The sequence below is a fragment of the Papio anubis genome, chromosome 3 (assembly GCF_008728515.1).
Source record: "Papio anubis isolate 15944 chromosome 3, Panubis1.0, whole genome shotgun sequence".
Lineage (NCBI taxonomy): Eukaryota > Metazoa > Chordata > Mammalia > Primates > Cercopithecidae > Papio > Papio anubis.
The window spans coordinates 131,168,077-131,187,591 of NC_044978.1; the positions used below are offsets into that span (position 1 = coordinate 131,168,077).

At 37.6% G+C, this 19,515-nt stretch overlaps 1 protein-coding gene and 1 pseudogene across 4 annotated transcripts in view; one reads left to right on the top strand and one right to left on the bottom strand.

Moving 5' to 3' along the window:
- Positions 1-2,110: 2,110 nt before the first annotated feature.
- KLHL8 (kelch like family member 8) overlaps positions 2,111-19,515 on the bottom strand; it is a 59,607-nt gene continuing 42,202 nt past the window's right edge. For all 4 annotated transcript variants that reach the window (XM_021938440.2, XM_003898921.4, XM_009207139.4 and 1 more), the window contains 5 exons: positions 19,241-19,352; positions 13,077-13,245; positions 12,709-12,868; positions 5,986-6,187; positions 2,111-5,742 (listed from right to left, as the gene is read on the bottom strand). In XM_021938440.2, coding sequence (XP_021794132.1) covers positions 5,619-5,742; positions 5,986-6,187; positions 12,709-12,868; positions 13,077-13,245; positions 19,241-19,352 — 767 coding nt within the window. In that variant the 3' untranslated portion in view covers positions 2,111-5,618. The remainder of the gene's footprint in view (positions 5,743-5,985; positions 6,188-12,708; positions 12,869-13,076; positions 13,246-19,240; positions 19,353-19,515) is intronic.
- On the top strand, positions 7,706-9,992 carry LOC108586006 (annotated as a pseudogene).

The window sequence follows — 19,515 nt, forward strand, 5'->3', positions numbered from 1 at the left end:
CACCAACTTTGATTCTAGGTTCATACGTTAAAGAAACTCTTGGACATGAGCACCAAAAAATTGGATATGAGTGTTCGTTTCTGCATTATTTGTAAAAGCAAAAAACAGAAATGTGAAAACTAGACTTAACAAAATAAATTGTAAAAATAAACCTGTTGCCTAAAAACATCAAGTTACATAAGACTACATAGAGAATACTTTTTTTTTTCTTTTTTTGAGATGGAGTCTCCTGTTGCCCAGGCTGCAGTGCAATGGCAGGATCTCGGCTCACTACAACCTCCGCCTCCTGGATTCAAGCAATTCTCCTGCCTCAGCCTCCCAAGTAGCTGGGACTACAGGCACGTGCCACCATGCCTTGCTAATTTTTGTAGTTTTAGTAGAGATGGGGTTTCACTCTGTTGGCCAGGCTGGTCTCAAACTCCTGACCTCGTGATTGGCCCACCTCAGCCTCCCAAAGTACTGGGATTACAGGCGTGAGCCACCACGCCCGGCCAGGATACTATTTTTTATAAAGCTCACAAAAATAAACAATATATAGCCATGGGACATATGTATAAAAGCAAAAGGGGGAAAAAAAAAGAAACGATAGATTCAAAGTAGTGGTTACCACTAAAGAGTAGGCTGGGGATTGGAATTGAGAGGGAACACAAAGGTAGGGTTAATACCACCAGAAAGGCTCCAGTTCTTAGTGGGTGGCTTCATAGGTATTTTATTATTAAGCCTTCGTGTTGCATATATTTTTATGTATGCATCAAATACTACCTATAGAAATGCAGTGACCAGGCCAGGCACGGCTGCTCATACCTGTAATCCCAGCACTTTAGGAGGCCAAAGTGGGTGGATCATTTGAGGTTAGGAGTTCGAGACTAGCCTGGCCAACATGGTGAAACCCCATCTGTACTAAAAATACAAAAACTAGCCAGGTGTGGTGGCTGCAATCCCAGCAACTCAAGAGGCTGAGGCAAGAAAATCACTTGAACCCAGGAGGAAGAGGTTGCAATGAGCCGAGATCACGCCACTGCACTCCAGCCTGGGCAACAGAGTGAGACTCTGTCTCAAAAACGACGACGACGACGACAGGAGAAATGTAGTGACCAGAAATACTTTCATACCACTAAGAAGAGACTACAAGAAAAGGAAATCATCTTTTCTTAATGTATGTATTCTGTATTACCCAGTGAATGCAGATGTATATAACTGATATAGGTGGGGCAGTTGAGTTTTTTAATCACAAAGAATATCAGTCAATCACTAACTTAGTTGTGATCTTGGACTAGTTATTTAATGTCTTTGAACCTTTTTTTTTTTTTAACTTTTGAACCTAATTTTTAAACTGTAAAGTACTGAATTACTAAGTGACTGGTACAGGCGATATATTTTTTAAATGATAGCTAATACTCCCCATGACTATTACTCATATCTAAGAAACCCCTTATATTCTACTGAACTTAGCCTCAAACCACTAAGATAATGGAAGAGTGACTTGTTAAAAACAACAAAAAACACACCAGAATTTCTGCATTCAAATAAGGTTGCCCCTCAAAGAGACTATACACTTCTTTCACTGACCTTGCCATTGCTCAGGATGATTTTAGAAATATTTCATTCAAACTGTTTAGTGTTGAAAACATTTTTACCAGTAGAGGAAAAAACCTTAATTCTTTGAAAGTAGATTTTATCTATGAAAATAGACATGAAATATTTTCAATCATGTTTGATGAATAATCAAGTTAAGATTTTGGTCAAAATTAACACATGACTATGATGAGACTAATTCTTTTGAGTGACTTACAAATGATCTCTTCAGGCTATTTTCAAGGATGAGTTTCAAAAGAAGTTTTAGCAATGGCAACCTTAATTTTTTTAATACAGCTATAACTTTGCAGAAGCTACAACTTTGCAAGGTTTCTACTTGGAAGGACAACAGTCATCCTAATGTGTAGTCTCATTTCTATATAGTACAAGTCTGAAATTACTGAAGAGACAACTACTTAAGATCAGTGAAACTACTTACATCAGTTACCTTCAACCTTTCATTTTTGTAAGGGAAAACGAAAAGCTTTCTAAAATTTTCAGTTAAACATAAAGATCCTTTATATAAGGAGAAAAATACAGCCAACCTACTGAATTTTGTATTTGAGGAATGGAGAATAAACAATTACACAGTTTTGACAGGATCCCACAACAGCAATCAAATAATGATGAGAAGCAGTTACACAGACCTTACAGAAAGTTTGTGCTAATAGAAATATGCCATATATTTTAATTAAATAAATAGCACTGATGTGACCCCAACTTTTTGATATCAATAATTGGTGATATATATGACCATTTATTACATTGATTTGCTGGAGTATTATAACACAAATTTATAAATGGTTTTAAGAAAATATTACAGAGAAGTTTTACTGACACTTGGAATTTTAGATGAAGGGGAAAGAGACATAGCCAACAGCACCCCAATAATAATTTCTTTACACATCTGATATGAGAAACCACAGAAACATTCTTAACTGATACAACATGAATTAGATTCTAAAGGCATTCTTTAAGACATAGAGAAAAAAGAAGCAAAAAAAATTCTCAAGTTTGCCATTTACAAGAACAGTTTATGCAATTTCAACAAGTCCTTACCGAGGCATTCAACAGCACTGTAAGTTCAAAGTTCATTGGGGAATTGAAAGAATGAATAAAATACTCCTTAGAGGGAGTATAAAGTTTATTCAAATATTTTAGAAATAATCAATTAATTACATAAGAATATAGTGAAATCCGTCAAAAACAATGTCAAGTAAGTTGTTTTTAAAGTGGCAGTGCAATATAGTAAAGCAATGGCTTTAACAACTAAATGAAAGAATCACAAAGCACCTAGAAATATTTATTGAAGAAATAACACATAAATTTTCATGATTTCTTTTCACCATTTATAATTTCAGTATTTTAGCTCTATTTCATATCATTTTTTGGTAGGTGCTGTTAACATATGAGGTTAAAGTGGTAAGTCTCACAATAAAGTAGCCATCTTCTTTGAATGAATATTTGAATATTTCATCTCTTCATTTCTATGACTATAATCAGCTTTCAGCTGCATGATTCCTTCAGCCTGATTCTCATTTCATGTCTCAATAAATGCGTTTTTGCCTGATAAAGAAAACTGTGCACATATTGATTATATTTATCTTTTTTTCTTTTTTTTTTTTTTGAGATGGAGCTTTACTGTTGTTTCCCCGCTGGAGTGCAATGGCGCAACGTCGGCTCATTGCAACCTCCACCTCCTGGGTTCAAGCAATTCTCCTGCCTCAGCCTCCCGAGTAGCTGGGATTACAGGTATGTGCCACCACGCCTGGCTAATTTTTGTATTTTTACTAGAGACAGGGTTTCACCATGTTGGTCAGGCTGGTCTTGAACTCCTGACCTCAGGTGGTCCACCCACCTCAGCCTCCCAAAGTGCTGGGATTACAGGTGTGAGCCACCATGCCTGGCCTATTTATCTTTTCATACTGCTGTCAGGTCCTTCAAGGCTATGCTTCTGATTGCCCATACACTTTACTTCTGAGTATTTCATATTTTATGGGTAGGTAGGGTTCCAACTTAGTATGTTAGATAACCACTGTATAGTAAAAACCCGAAATGAAAATATAATAACCCTTATAACTCCTTACATATAACAAAGACAGAAATATGTCAAAGCAAAAACATTTTAAATAATCTCAGGAAACAATAACAAGATCCTCTTCCCAAAAATAAATATAACAAACATATTAGTAACCACAGCTAAACAAGCACTGTTTAAGAACTCCATTAGACATGAGAAATAGACATTGAAGCCAGGTTTTGACACTTATTCTCCACATCCAGCCAGTTGTCACAGTCTACTAAGTGCTACAGGGTTAACTGCCTCTGGACTGACTGAAATATGGTTGTACTGACACAAGAGAACACTGGTTCAGATCCAGCAATGACTTATGAACTTGCCTATAGGTGACAGTAGAAAAAAATAGCTTACTGGATTTAAATCTGCTTCATAAGAGATTTTATCTGCCAGCCTGACCCCTCTTAAAACTTTTTTTTTTCTTTTTTTGGTTTGATATACTCAATAGGCACTGGCTTTTGTGATGTGGCTTTCCACACTACTATACAAGTCCAGAATCCCATTTAATAAGATACATGAGCTATCAGTCAATGAACTTTAGGGCTGGATGGATCAAGGAAGTGTTTTTCACTGCCCCCGCTTCCTTATGAACCAGATAACTGACGAGCAGTGAACTACAATAAATTCAAAGACACAACTAACAAAAACTTAGGAAGACCTGGAAGAGAGATGCCAAATTGCACTGCAAATACAAAATAAAACATATTCATGTTCTTGCTAAATACTTATTAAAAAATACATATAATAGGCCATTTTACAATGCTAGTAAAAATTTGAAGAGCTGTTTCCATCAATATCCTGGCTTCAAATCGATATGTAGAAATATTTTTAATTAAATTTCAATAAATACACCAGAGGGATTTAAATATGATAAAAACAGTAATTTCAATCTGTTTTTACCAACAATATTTTTAATTGGCTCATGATGGGCTTGAACTAATCAATAAACTACAGTCTACAAAAGGGTTTTTGTAAAAATGCATTCATTTCTGATAATAAGTAAATGCAGATTCTGTACAGTCAGAAAAACCAGGATGGTGGCAAATAGCAAAATAGAGAGTTGATAAATCTTGGATCCAAAATCAAATGATCAAAGAAGAGAGTTAAAGATATTTTCAGACTGCCCACATTAGAGTCATGTAATCTGCATCATTCTTTCTCAAGGTCTCTCAACTGGGCGCCAGACTAACATCAGATCTAAAACCTTGTTCAACGTTTCCTCTGGTTCACCTTTTGATTATGTAACAAATATTTCTTGCAAAAGATGAAAAAATAAAACTGTAAAATCATTTGGATGGCGTTAGCCCAGCTAGGTCTTTTGGTGTCCTAGCAATTCAAACTGAAATTAAAGGTTTCTTATAGCCTATAAGCTTCTGAAAATGCAGCCAAGTGGCACTCAAAAAGACAGAACATTTTTTCTACTTCTGTAAATATAAAAGAAATTGAAAAATCACCACCTAAAAAAAAAGCAAGACATAAATGCATCAGCACCAAGTAGAAATGATCTTCAAAAGGGGCAGTCTTTTATGTATCCTTGTGTTAATGAATAGGTACTAATCTCTCCTCTAGGAAAAATCCACTGCCTGAAGTTAACATCTTTAGGCAAAAGAAAGGGCAAAACTCAACAAATTACATTTTGATTCATCCAAATAAAAAGAGAGAGAGAGAGAGATTTCAAGATTTTTGGCACTACTTTAAGCATTTTTCAGGGTAGGTATGGTTTTAAGTTCGACTGTCTTCCTTCCCTACTCCATTTTTTGCAAAAGCAGGAAATATCAAATTTAATTCTATTACTAATAATTCTTCAGGTATCATTCCAAAAGTTGTACTTAGTCACAATACATCAGTTAACGTTTACATAAGACTCTAGTTGTAGTAAAAAGTGTTGAAAGGTGGTCATATCAAAATCTTGGTTTTCTTTTGTACCTATCAGATATGACTAAATTGTTGGTGGCCAGAACTCAAATCACATACAGTCAACCACATTATTGGATCCATGACCTACATCTCGAATTTGGCTAGTTAAACAGGAACACACAGCTACGCCTGCTCCAGCTCTGCAGTGAGACACAGATCCAACAAGCTCCCACCTGAAAAGACAGAGAAGATAAAATGTTATCTTAAAACAAAGCATAATTTACTTTACTCAAAATACTAACCAAAGACAAAAATTCCCTATGTGGGACTGGTTTTGAAGGATAGCAAGCTTCCAGTGGGAGATAAGATATCCCAAAGCTTAGTATTAACTACGACTAGCAACATTCTAACACTCTGGAGTAATCTACTATTATACCAGAAGATACTATAAAGCACAGAGACAACATGTAAATTACCTATTCAGCACTGGATCAAATGCTTCTACTGTATTTAAGTATGCATTGCCATTATGACCACCAACTGCAAAGATTTTGCCCATCACTGTTGCAATTCCCACTCCACCTCTGGGGGTAGTAAGTGCTGCCACATAATCCCACTTGTTGCTTCGGGGATCGTATCGCTCAACTGAACTCAGAGGAGAATTATCATCAAAACCACCTATGTAAAGAAATATTTTAAAAACAGCATTACATTTCTTAGAAATTAAGTATTAAATTTCAATTCAATGGGCTTTACACCCCAATCTTTTAAAATCATTTTAGAATGGTTTAGAGAAAATTTTTTTAAAAAATTCATCCAATACCTATCTACCACCAACAACTACTATTAGACATTGTCTACAATTCAACGTAAGATTAAGTGACATTTTCCTCAACACTAGGATTAAAGATCTTCTAAGTAGGGAAAAACTGGAGTCCCTGTATCTAAGCAGATAATTTAGAGAAAAAGAAAAAAAAAAAAAAACACAAACATTCATAAATTTGTCCTTAGCCATCTAGAGACAAGCAAGACAGTACTGAGATTCCTTCTCTGTGTATTATATCTTAAACAGTAAGAAGGTATAAGAAAGGAATAAACTGAATCATGTGATTCATCCAGATAAAAAAGTTTTCCAATTGTTTCCCTTAATACTATAATCGCCATTATAATTACAGAGATGGACTATGACTGAATTCTCACCAATTTTTGCCAAAACAACATTTTCCTGCTACATATTCTAGAAGATAGCAGTCCTTTCTATAGCTCATTCTAACAATGTACTTAATCTATTCCTGAGGTTATAGACACAGTTATTTCAATAGTGCTCCTTCCTTTAAAAACAAGTGTGTCTCTTTTTAGGCTCCAAGTCTAAATGAATATAATGGCTTTCTTTGGTGACAGTCTAATTTACTGAGAATAGAAAGTGCTGATATTATGATCAATCTATTTAAAAACAAAGTCAGAGGCCGGGCACGGTGGCTCACGCCTATAACCCCAGCACTTTGGGAGGCCGAGGCGGGCAGATCATGAGGTCAGAAGATGGAGACCATCCTGGCTAAACAAAACGATGAAACCCCGTCTCTACTAAAAATACAAAAAATGAGCCGGGAGTGGTGGTGGGCACCTATTGTCCCAGCTACTCGGGAAGCTGAGGCAGGAGAATGGTGTGAACCCACAGGAGGCGGAGCTTTCAGTGAGCTGAGATCACGCCACTGCACTCCAGCCTGGGCGACACAGCAAGACTCCGTCTCAAAAAAAAAAAAAAACAAACACAAAACAAGGTCACAAAAAAAAATTCAAGTCAACTTCTCTAATGGGTTTAATTTTATTAAATCAATTAAAATGAAATTCACCAATTTTATCTGCATTCTTTCCATGAATTCTGACAAATGTATAGTGTCACTGCCATTACAACCATTACAGAAAACATTTTTTCATTATAATAAAGGGTTTGGTTTTAATTATTGCTCATGCTAATGTAGAAGATTAAGGGGTTTTTTTAATTTGTTTTTTGTTTTGTTTTGTTTTGAGACAGGGTCTCACTCTGTTGCCCAGACTGGAGTGCAGTAACACAATCACAGCTCACTGCACTGTCAACCTCCTGGGCTGAAGCGATCCTCCCACCTCAGCCTCCCAAGTAGCTGGAACTATATGCACATGCCACCACTCCTGGCTAATTTTTTTTTTTATTTTTTTAAAACAGAGATGAGGTCTGACTATGTTGTCCAGTCTGGTTTTGAACACCTGCCCTCAAATGATCCTCCTGCCTCCACCTCTCAAAATGCTGGTATTACCCGGGTAATCCCTGCACCTGACCAAGTTTTTGATAGTTATATTTTATATAGTCTTTTTCCATAGTCTTCTTTTTCACTAGTTCCCTATCATTTCCCCAAATAATGCATAAAAACATATTACAATGAAGAATTCAAACCAGGGATAGAAAAAGTAAAATGCAATTAGGATGTTAGACATGCCCACACCTTCAAATTTTTCTTATTCAGATCAGTTGTACCTGTTTTAAGTAGAACTTGAATGACCAAGATTTTTTTAATGTTCAACCTGAATCATTCTTGTTTTTACCATGTCTGTTCTAATTATAAGGGTCCAAAAGATTAAAAAAGTAACAGCAACAATGTTATTCCTGTCGACATATAACATATGTCAATGCCTGTGGTAGACAGGGAGCTGTGAGAGGTAGCAATGATGTAACCTAAGAACTTTGGATTCACAGACCCAAGTTCAAATTCCAGCTTTGCCATTTATTTATGCATGTGACCGTGAGTAAATTATTCATTCTCTCTGAGTCTCTTGACTACCTTACAGTTGTGATGATCAGGCAAGATGTAGAGGTAAATTATGTTATTTCCCTTCTTCCTTAATACACATGAGCACTGAAAGATTCAGCATTACTTCTGCTACTTATATTTATATGCATTCTCTTATAAGAAATATGTTAAACACAGCATTCTCATAAGAAATATGTTAAGTAACACAAACAATTTACATCAACATATATGAACAAATATGACCTTTGCTAGTGACAACTTCTCTGAATTCATTTCCTCCTCTATAAAGGAAGGTATTACTAATCACAATATAGCTAATCATGTATTGGGGAACTACAAAGTGCCAGACACACTTTGAGATGCTTAACATGTATTATCTCTAATTCTTAAAATGATTCTGAAAGATAGGCATTATTCCCGTTTCATAATCATTTAAAGCTTTGCTACTGGAAGTATGTTGTGTGAACCTGAAACTGCATCACTATAACTTGAGAACTGTTTGAAACACAGAAACTAGGCCCCTCTTTTGCAATATAACAAGATCTCCAGATTATTCATATGCACATTATGATCTGAGAAAGCACTGATCTAATGTTCCTCCCAACTCTGCAATTCAGTAAGTCAAAAAGCAATATAGACCAATTACTGAACACTACAGCCAGGGCAAGTCTTGCAGTCCCCAGGTGGTGCACATTCGCTCCCGCAGCCCCGCCAGGAAGCAATGTGCCTGCAGCCCTGAGACGGATGACCTGGGGACCGTCTCAGGAGGAGAGTGAGGAAGCGGGGGCCGGTCCCGCCAAGAAGGCCCCAGCCAGACAGGACAAGCCCAAGACGCTGCCCTTTTTGCCACTGGGCAGTTGGTCAGTATCCAGAGCAACGAGGCTGCGGCCCTACTCAGACTCATGGCCTGTAACGTGTCCATGGGCTTTGGTGAGAGTTAGAAGAAGCACCTCAACAGAGTTTGGGAAACGTGTTTTATCAAGGTAATAGGTTTGCTGCAGAAGAAAGGAAACATTACACTGTTTACCCACCCCCACACTAAGTCTTCACCTGGATCTAGATGTGTGACATAAGAGATGTGAAGGTTGTCATCCCAGGACAGGATCCATATCAGAGACCGAATCAAGTTCATGGGCTGCTTTAGTGTTCATAGACCTGTTCCACCTCTGCCAGGTTTGGAAAACATTTATAAAGAGCCATCTATAGATATGGATGGTTTTATTCATCCAGGTCATGGAGATTTATCTGAGTGGGCCAAATAAGGTGTTCTCCTACTCAAGGGTGTCCTCACTGTTCTGCCCCATCAAGCCAATTTTCATAAGGAAAGAGGAGGCTGGGAGCAACTTACCAATGCAGCTGTGTCCTGGCTAAATCAGAATTGGAATGGCCTTGTCTTTCTGCTCTGGGGCTCTTATGCTAAGGAGGACAGTGCCATGCACAGGAAGCAGCACCATGTGCTGCAGATGGCTCATTCCTCCCCGTGTACAGAGGGTTCTTTGGATGTAGACAATTTTCTAAGACCGATGAGCTCCTGCAGAAGTCTAGCAAGAAGCCCACTGACTGGAAAGAGCTATGATCCTGAGCTAAGGGGTAGCCTGTCTCCATTGGTGGTTATTGAGAAGCTGTTGTTAAAGTATTTGTCACTTACAAAATCAAACTGAAAATTTTCCTATTAATTCTTTTTTTTTTTTTTTTTTTTTTTTGAGACGGAGTCTCGCTCTGTCTCCCCGGCTGGAGTGCAGTGGCCGGATCTCAGCTCACTGCAAGTTCTGCCTCCCGGGTTCATGCCATTCTCCTGCCTCAGCCTCCCGAGTAGCTGGGACTACAGGCGCCGCCACCTCGCCCGGCTAGTTTTTTTTTGTATTTTTTTAGTAGAGACGGGGTTTCACCATGTTTGCCAGGATGGTCTCGATCTCCTGACCTCATGATCCGCCCGTCTCGGCCTCCCAAAGTGCTGGGATTACAGGCTTGAGCCACCGCGCCCGGCCCTATTAATTCTTAAATACTCTGCGCAAGCGGTAAAGCTTCCATAAAGCAGCCATGAACCAAGTTGCCCAGAAATGGCAGCTTTATGTAGCCACACATAGCAAAGGCTATCCTTTGGCCAAATGTCTCTACAACACGGCTTCAGCCTAAAATATGCTGACTTCTCAGAAGACAGATGAGGTCAAATGCTCACTTGGCTCTCCTTATCCTGCTACCCCCCGACCCCTTACCTTTATGGTTAAAGTGGGGAAGATGTATACCTTTTAGGTAGAACCATAGTTTGGTGCCTGCTGGTACTTGGTTTCACCTGGTTAGACTTTCAACTACAAAGTGTTTTAGGGGGTATTTTTGCATAGAAAGGCTCCCTTTTCCCAGCCTGGCAGGCATTCCAGTCTGTGCCAAGTACACTGCCCCCCTTGATCTTTCAAGGGGCCTTCAGGTCCTTCCTTGAAGGAAGTATGAAGGTTTTGCAGGTTTCTAGAAAACTGGCCCTGAAATTAGGGCTCAATTCTCTGATTGTAGCAGAGGTGAAGACTCCTAAGGAAGAGCCCTTGGTGTTGGTCTTAACAGACAAGGGCCGAGGGATGTGAGCTGAGTCTTGTTATTCTTTGGGCATTTTGTGGAATAAGCAGTGAAATTTAGACAAGAAAGAATAGAAAAGAGAATCTTCTTTAATGGGGGGAGGTGATTTTCTCCTAGGGTTATCCTGAGTTGGGGTTTTTAAGATAGCACAAACTTGCTACATGCTGTTTTTTATGGACTGAAATCACTTTATAATATTTTCTTCTGCAACACTGGAGAGTTTTAGTTTAAAGAAAAAAAATATATATATATTATATATATATATCCTTCTTTTTCTTTTTTTTTTTTTTTTTTTGAGACGGAGTCTCACTCTGCCGCCCAGGCTGGAGTGCAGTGGCACGATCTCGGCTCACTGCAAGCTCCGCCTCCCGGGTTCACGCCATTCTCTTGCCTCAGCCTCCTGAGTAGCTGGGACTACAGGCGCCCGCCACCGCGCCCGGCTAATTTTTTGTATTTTTAGTGGAGATGGGGTTTCACCGTGGTCTCGATCTCCTGACCTTGTGATCCGCCCGCCTCGGCCTCCCAAAGTGCTGGGATTACAGGCGTGAGCCACTGTGCCCGGCTTATATCCTTCTTTTTCAAGACACAATCTTTATTGGGTCTGTACCTTTATCCTTGATCTTGTTAGCAATGTCATTTTTTTTTTTTTTTTTTTTGCTGTTAGGTGGGTTAAAGCATTAACCCTGCATGGGGTTTGGTAATAAAAGCTTGTTAAAGTAAAAAAAAAAAAAAAAAAAAAAAAAGCAATATAAACATTGACATGACCTTTATTTATATGAAATACCTAGGCCAGGTACGGTGGCTCATGCCTGTAATCCCGGCACTTTGGGAGGCCAAGGCAGGCAGATCACTTGAGGTCAGGAGTTCGAGATCCGCTTGGCAAACATGATGAAACCCTGTCTTAACTAAAAATACAAAAATCAGCTGGGCTTGGTGGCACACACCTGTAATCCCAGCTACTCAGAAGGCTAAGGCAGGAGAATCGCTTGAACATGGGAGGCAGAGGTTGCAGTGAGCTGAGATCACACCACTGCACTCCAGCCTGGGTGACAGAGCAAAACTCCATCTCAAAAATAAATAAATAAATACCTACTGCCTTACTTGAAGCATTCAACATAATTTCCCTTGAAATGAGGCTGAGAAAAACAAATCTTAGACCTTTTAAAATTTATTGTAGCAAAGCACATTCTATCTGTGTCCTTCCATTTAAAAACATATACCTTATTTAAATGTAATCTCCTTCTTTAAATAACTTTATTACTCTTAGAAAAATAAGGTTGTACATGTTTTAAACATGAAATATGAAGATTTAAACAAAAATTATGAATGTGACCTTAACAATTCAGCTAGGCATGGTGGCCCATGCCTGTAATCCCAGCACTCTGGGAGGCCAAGGCAGGAGGATCACTTAAGGCCAGTTGTTCATGACCAGCCTGGGCAACACAGCAAGGACCCATCTCTACAAAAAATAGAAAAAAACTGGCTGGGTGTGATAGCATGGGCCTGTAGTCCTAGCTACTTGAGAGGCTGTGGCAGGAGGATCACGAGCCCAGGATTTCAAGGCTGCAGTGAGCTACGATTGTGCCACTGCACTTCAGCGTGGGCAACAGAAAGACACTGTCTCCCTCTAAAAAAGAAAAAAAAAAAAGAATTCAAAAGCATCAGACTGAACACGTACCATTCTTCTCTGTTAATTATAAACAAAAGTTTTATAAGAAAGAATTCAAAAGCACATTTCAGCACTGATTCTACTTAAGGCTAAATGCAATGTAATTTTTGTTACTCTGTTATATGACACTTGTCACTGTACATACTGATATATTAGAGGAATACCCATTTACTCACCAACTACGTATAAGCAACCATGAAGCTTGCTAACTCCATTGCCTGCTCTTCGTTGACCCATTTCTTTAACTTCTATCCACTTATCCAGATGTGGATCATATCTCTCCACGCTAGATAAAGAAGCCATTCCATCATTGCCACCTACTGCATAAACATGGTTCTAAATGAAGAGAGTCAAACAAAACACATTAGATTTTGAATTTACTTATATATTGTTCTAATGGTAAATTAGAAGGTACAAGGCAGTATCTCATGAAATAATATGGTATATAATATCTTCATACTGGTGATGATATATTGGACCTTTCCTTATTTTGGTTATGAATGTGATACAATGTAACTTAATGGCAAGTTGCCATATAACTTACTACTAGAGCAACAGAGCCAACTCCTCCACGGGGAGTATTCATTGGTGCCACTGTACTCCACTGATCAGATTCTATGTCATATCTCTCCACATCATTGAAGCAAGTATTGTCATCTAACCCTCCAATTGCATAAATTGGGCCTCCTAAGGAAGCCAAGGCAATTCCTCGCCTGCAAAGACAATAAAACATACTTTAGCAAATGGGTTTGTTTCCAGGAAAAAAGTCATATAAAATATTGTGCTAATGCAAATCATTTATCATGTTAACCTTCAAACAGTATAGTTTGTTTCCATTATCTTTAGATTTATAAAAGCTTTTGACTAGATGGCTACAGAATTGCCAAACTGCAACTCTATGTGAATACTGCCCCCTAAAGTTGAACAGTGCATAGCCTACACAGGCTACTTTAAACTCAAAACAATAAAATATAACCCAGCAAAATAGTATAAAAGAGTCCAAAATACTCAATTAGTGCACACACAGTTGCATAATTGAGAGGTTAATGAGTTGACAGAGAAGTTTTGCAGTGGAGGTCAGAAGCCAATCTCACTTACAAATCCATGCAATTACAGAGCTCATTTTGTTGCAGGGTTTCATTATACCACACAAAAGAATATTAAATTTTATATTACAGGTTGTATGTCACATTCCTTTATTTCTGAAGGGTATTTACTTCTCTTTGAAAGTAAGAGACTTAGCCCATGTTAAAAGCTGATTTATTTAACAGTGATCAGAAAAAAAACTCAATTTCTTAAAAAACACATTGCACCAATCAAAAGTTGAACTATTATCAAACTATTATTTTGTCACTAGCTTGGATAATTTATAAACCTCTACTACCTTATGTCTCATCTGAGACATAGCTGATATTAATGAGTTAATACAGGTAAAGCACTAAGAACAATGTCTGGCCCATATTTAGTGCTATGAAGTATTAGCTTTTATTATTACTGAGAAAGCAGCTGCTTCACTGAGATTCTAACTCAAAATTTACCAGAGAGTATCCAACAAAAGAATTATTAAGGATAATGTTATCATTCACTTTCAGTCTCCTCAACCTCTTTTCTCTTGGGTATAAAGCTATGACTTACCACATACTGTGCTTATAAAAATGTTCAGCTGTGTGAGAACAAGTACATGTGTTCTCTAGAGTGTAAGGATGTTAGGTCAGGGAAATAAAGTAAGTATGCCTAATAATTGTCCCTCCCCTCAAACAACAAAAGCAGACAACATTATTGGCTTACTTCCTACTCCTCAAAACTGTCTTCGTTTTCATAACATCACACATTTTAGTCCACTCCTATCTGGCTAGTGCTTTTCAGCTTCCTTTATCAGTACCTTCTTTACTCCATCATTAAATTATAAAGTTCCCTAAAGGTCACTCTATACCTTCTCTCCCTAAGGGTCACTCTATACCTTCTCTCCCTAAGCAATCCCATTCTTTCCACAGATTTGTGATAATTCAGATATATATTTTCAGACATATACCCAATTTCTATCTCAAATCTGTCTTGCTGGTTCTTCAACCTTAACTTTAATCTGAAATGAAACTCACTGCCCACCTCCCTGTGACGGCAGAATTTTAAGATACTCCCTATCCCCCATGACCTTCAGCCCCTGGTGTTACTCTCATGATTATGCTACATTATATGGCAAAATGGAGGTGGCCTTGGTGGGCCTAATCTAATCAAACAAACCTTCAAAAGCAGAGAGGTTTCTCCAGCTGGTAGTCAGAAATTCAAAAAACCAGGTGAATGCAGTGTGCCACTATTTGTTTGAAGGTGTGGGGGGGTGACGTGTGGAAAGGATCTGACAGTGTCTCGTAGCCAACAGCCAATAAAAATGAGAAACTTAGTCCTACAGCCACAATTCTATCAATAACCTAAATGGCCTTGGAAGTGGCTTCTTCCCCAGCGCCGTCAGATAAAAGCCTAGCCCAACCTCTTGATTCTGGCCTTGTGGGACCCTAAGTAGAAAGCCCAGCAAAATCTGTATCACTTTTGAACTGTGAGCTAATAAATGGGTGCTATTTTAAGCTGCTAAATTGGTGGCAATTTGTTACACAGACACAGAAAATTAATACACCCCCATCACAAAACAAGCAAAAATTTTATCCCGTTCACCATGTTGCTTTCCTAATTCAGAAATCATACTACCTATACAGTTGCTAAAGGCAGAAACTGGAGAATCATCTTTGCCTCTATCTAATTGTTCTTTCTAATTATCATAAAGTCTTTTTGACTCTACACCTCTGAACTATCTTTCAAATATGTCCTCTATTCTCTATCTCAATTTCTATCAATATAGTCCAAGCCACCATTATTTCTTTACATCAAGGGATGAAGAATTACAATAACTCTTTTTGGTCTGTCAGACTGTTTTCACTCTGGTCATCCTCAAATCCCTTCTCCATTTTGTATGCAGAAGTTCTCTGAAAAGAGAAATCTGATCCTATAAAATGGGAGATAAAAATCCCAAAGTACTTTTTTAATCCTTGTATCTCTGTTATTATGTCGGTTTTTGCCAAAGATTGGATGAAACTTCTCTAGCAAAACAGCAGTTGAATTTCTGTAATCTTTTAAAACATGCCCTGAGCATTTACAATCTGTGTGAAAAATAACAGAGCTACAATTATTTTGTCATATTACTTGTTTATAATTTATATACCCCCAAATCATCTTTTTAGTATGCATTTCAATAAATTTTCACATGTGAAATATCGGTTATCTTTACTTTTTTATTTCATCTTTCCACTGAAATGGACACTGATGTTTGTTCAAGCTGTGAGTCTGTTGAAACCCATCATCCTGACAGTATGTCTAAAGATTCACGTACCTATTCAACAAAAAAGTTGTAAATGCCCACCACAAGACATACCAAGTGGTAAAGATACCACTTTGTTTTTTGCTACCAGCAGTAAAAAACATAGCCAATGTCTCTGCCTCTGTATAGCTCACATTGTAGTTATCACATAGTATAAATCACTCCCTATTAAAGTATTAAAATGTCATTTGTAGACAGTGGGAGATAACAGTTTAAGACTAGCCTTTTTTTTTCTAGGATTCTTTCTCACGAGGGGGAAAAAACCTTAAAATGTCTTCACATTTCTTTTTAATCTTTCACACATGAAGCAAAAACTAGTTGAAAATATTGTCATATTATTCAAAAACAGAAAATTAGAGGCAACATATCCCCATGTGTGGTTTAGTTTTTAATTGCTCATTTTGATAACAAGTCATTTTTAACTCTTACAGAATGGTGCTAATTTGCCAACCATATAAGCCACAATGTCTGAGGTATGGTTTTACTAGTTCAGGTTTGTGTCTTTTAATTAAACCGTGGGTGATACATTTATATATATTAAGGTATGTATCATTATATGTCATATATATATATATATATATATATCACCTGCAGGTTTTTTGTTTTGACACAGAGTTTTGCTCTTGCCATCCAGACTGGAGTGCAATGGCGCAATCTCAGCTCACTGCAACCTCTGCATCCTGGGTTCAAGCGATTCTCATGCCTTAGCCTCCCGAACAGCTGGAATTACAGGCACTCGCCACCATGCCCAGCTAATTTTGTATTTTTAGTAGAGACACGGTTTTGCCATGTTAACCAGGCTGGTCTCAAACTCCTGACCTCAGGTAACCCGCCCATCTCGGCCTCCTTAAGTGCTGGGATTACAGGCCTGAGCCACTGTGCCCAGCCCACCTGCAGTTTTATTAAAAGAAACTCTTAGGCCGGGCGCGGTGGCTCAAGCCTGTAATCCCAGCACTTTGGGAGGCCGAGACGGGCGGATCACGAGGTCAGGAGATCGAGACCATCCTGGCTGACACGGTGAAACCCCGTCTCTACTAAAAAATACAAAAACTTAGCCGGGCGAGGTGGCGGGCGCCTGTAGTCCCAGCTACTCGGGAGGCTGAGGCAGGAGAATGGCGTAAACCCAGGAGGTGGAGCTTGCAGTGAGCTGAGATCCGGCCACTGCACTCCAGCCTGGGCGACAGAGCGAGACTCCGTCTCAAAAAAAAAAAAAAAAAAAGAAACTCTTTAGCGATATTGTCAATATTTACTAAGATAGCCCTCTTTTCTCTTCTTGCATTATATTTTCACTCTGACACAGAGGCAGAATTATTCTACTCTCTAGTTTCATATAAATTATTAAGCTCAGTCTTTGAAATCCTCATGCCATTTACAGAACAATAAAGTTGAAAAAGAAAAATAATAGACAATAAAATTTAATCTCCCATTTGGTGCAAAATATATGTGATCTTTCTGACAATACAATTCCAGACACTGGGAGGAATTAGCTTCACTGCTAATATACTGAATCATAAATAAATATTTATTCCCTCCTATGAAAGCAACATACACCTCTTACAATATCTAGTTACTCCTGTAAGTTTTCTTGTCTCCAGATCATAACACTTCAACTATTTTTTGTAGACAACATGGTTTTCAGATGTATTACTAACCTACTAATTTTCTTACATGCATTCCAGATTATCATTCTCACATTTATAACAATCCATTTTTGTGCACCTTCTATATATCTTATTTTCAAATTATAAACACATTAGTGTACTAACAAGTTATGTTCATTATAAAACATCCACCCAAAATAAATTTTTAAAAATGTACAGAGACTCTAATCTTTTATTCTCATACCCCTACTGGTGTTATATATCCTACTTCAACAACACAGCTATAGATACGGAGAGATCAGTGTCAAGAACAATAAAACTACAAACTCCCTTAACCTAAGGCTTCACTTTTTTTAATGTAGGCAACTATATTATATTCACTTTTTTCCTTTCCTTTTTTTAAGAGCTGTGTTTCATAATGGTTCAGGTACTTTTCTCCATTTGAAACAAAAACCTGATTTCCCACCATGTTATGTTGTGCTCATGTGATTGAGTTTTTAAAATACCTAAGGCAGGTTTTAACCAGTAACTCTCATTTTAACATTTTTTAGGTTTTTGTCTAGAGTATATGTGGTCTACTCTGTCTTTGGAATCCTAATTTGGTCACATGCCTTAGTGATCTTTCCACCTTAGGATATCTAAAAATTTGGTATTCAAGTCATTAATGAAAGTGTCAAGCAGGTTAGAGTACTAAGTATGTTACTGAAAATCTCCCCTTTAGACTGATACATTAATCAACATATATTCCAGTTTATGTTGATGAGAATATAAATATCAGAACATAAATATGTAAATGAGCACATAAATATGTAAGCAATAACTTAAAATATTACTGCTCATCAGGATAAAAATCAATGAAGAAAAGAGAAATTGAGGACTATTTTCTTAACATGATAAAAATATAGATACCTTAGTCCTAAAGTCAGTATCTTACTTAATAGCGAAACACTAGATACTTTTCTAATAAGATCAGGAACAAGACAAAAACACCTACTGTCTCTGCCACTATTCACCTGTATTAGATTATTAGGCAATACAATTAGACAAGAAAAATCAATAAGAAGCATAAGCATGTGTGGGGAAAATGACCCAAAAAGTCTACAGATTAATAGTACTGTATCAATGCTAATTTCAATAACCACTATGGCTGTGTAACATGTTAACATTATGGGAAGCCAGGGGCAGGGTAGGTGGCAAGGTTTTGCCATCTCAGCACTGGCATTTGGCATTATCTTTGCCACTGGCATTTGGGCTAGAAGATCCTTGTTGTGCACGGTAGAATCTTTAGCAGCATCCCTGATTTCTTCCCATAGATGCTAGCAGCAATTTTCCCATCTCAAGCTGTGACAACCAAAAATGTCTCCAGACACTGCCAAGTGTCCCACAGAGGAGGCAAAATCATCTTCAGTTGAGAACCACTGGTACACAGAAACTTTAATATTTTTGCAACTTCTCTGAATAAACTAAAATTATCTCAAAATAAAAAGTTTTAAAAATCAATGCTCATGTATAAGTGAAAACTGTGACTACCATACGGTACTCTAAAACATGACTGCATTTTTAACTCTTAAAAAAAATAAAAGGTGGTAACAAAGTATCACCTTGGACATGCTAACAAAATGTGTTTGAGAAGGTATTTAAAGTTTCTAAAGTAGAAAAAAAAGTTTAAAATAAGGCCTTTAAATTTTAAGAAACCTTATTTCCACCATCAGTTCAAAATAACTTTCCGTGCTGATCTACCTCTTTGTGTTCATTGATGCCTTCATCATCCATTTATTAGTGAGAGGATCAAACATCTCCATGCTACCTAAATGTTCATTTCCATCATGTCCACCTACTGCATACACTTTACCTGTCAAATAGAGAAGTATTTTCATTTGACTCCAAATAAATAAATTCATAACATTAACGTTACATATATAAACATTATATAATTAAAATGTCACCATAAGTTAATTTTCAACAATTGTTGTTCTGTTCAACATTATCATCAATGTCATTTCAGTAGCTGAATG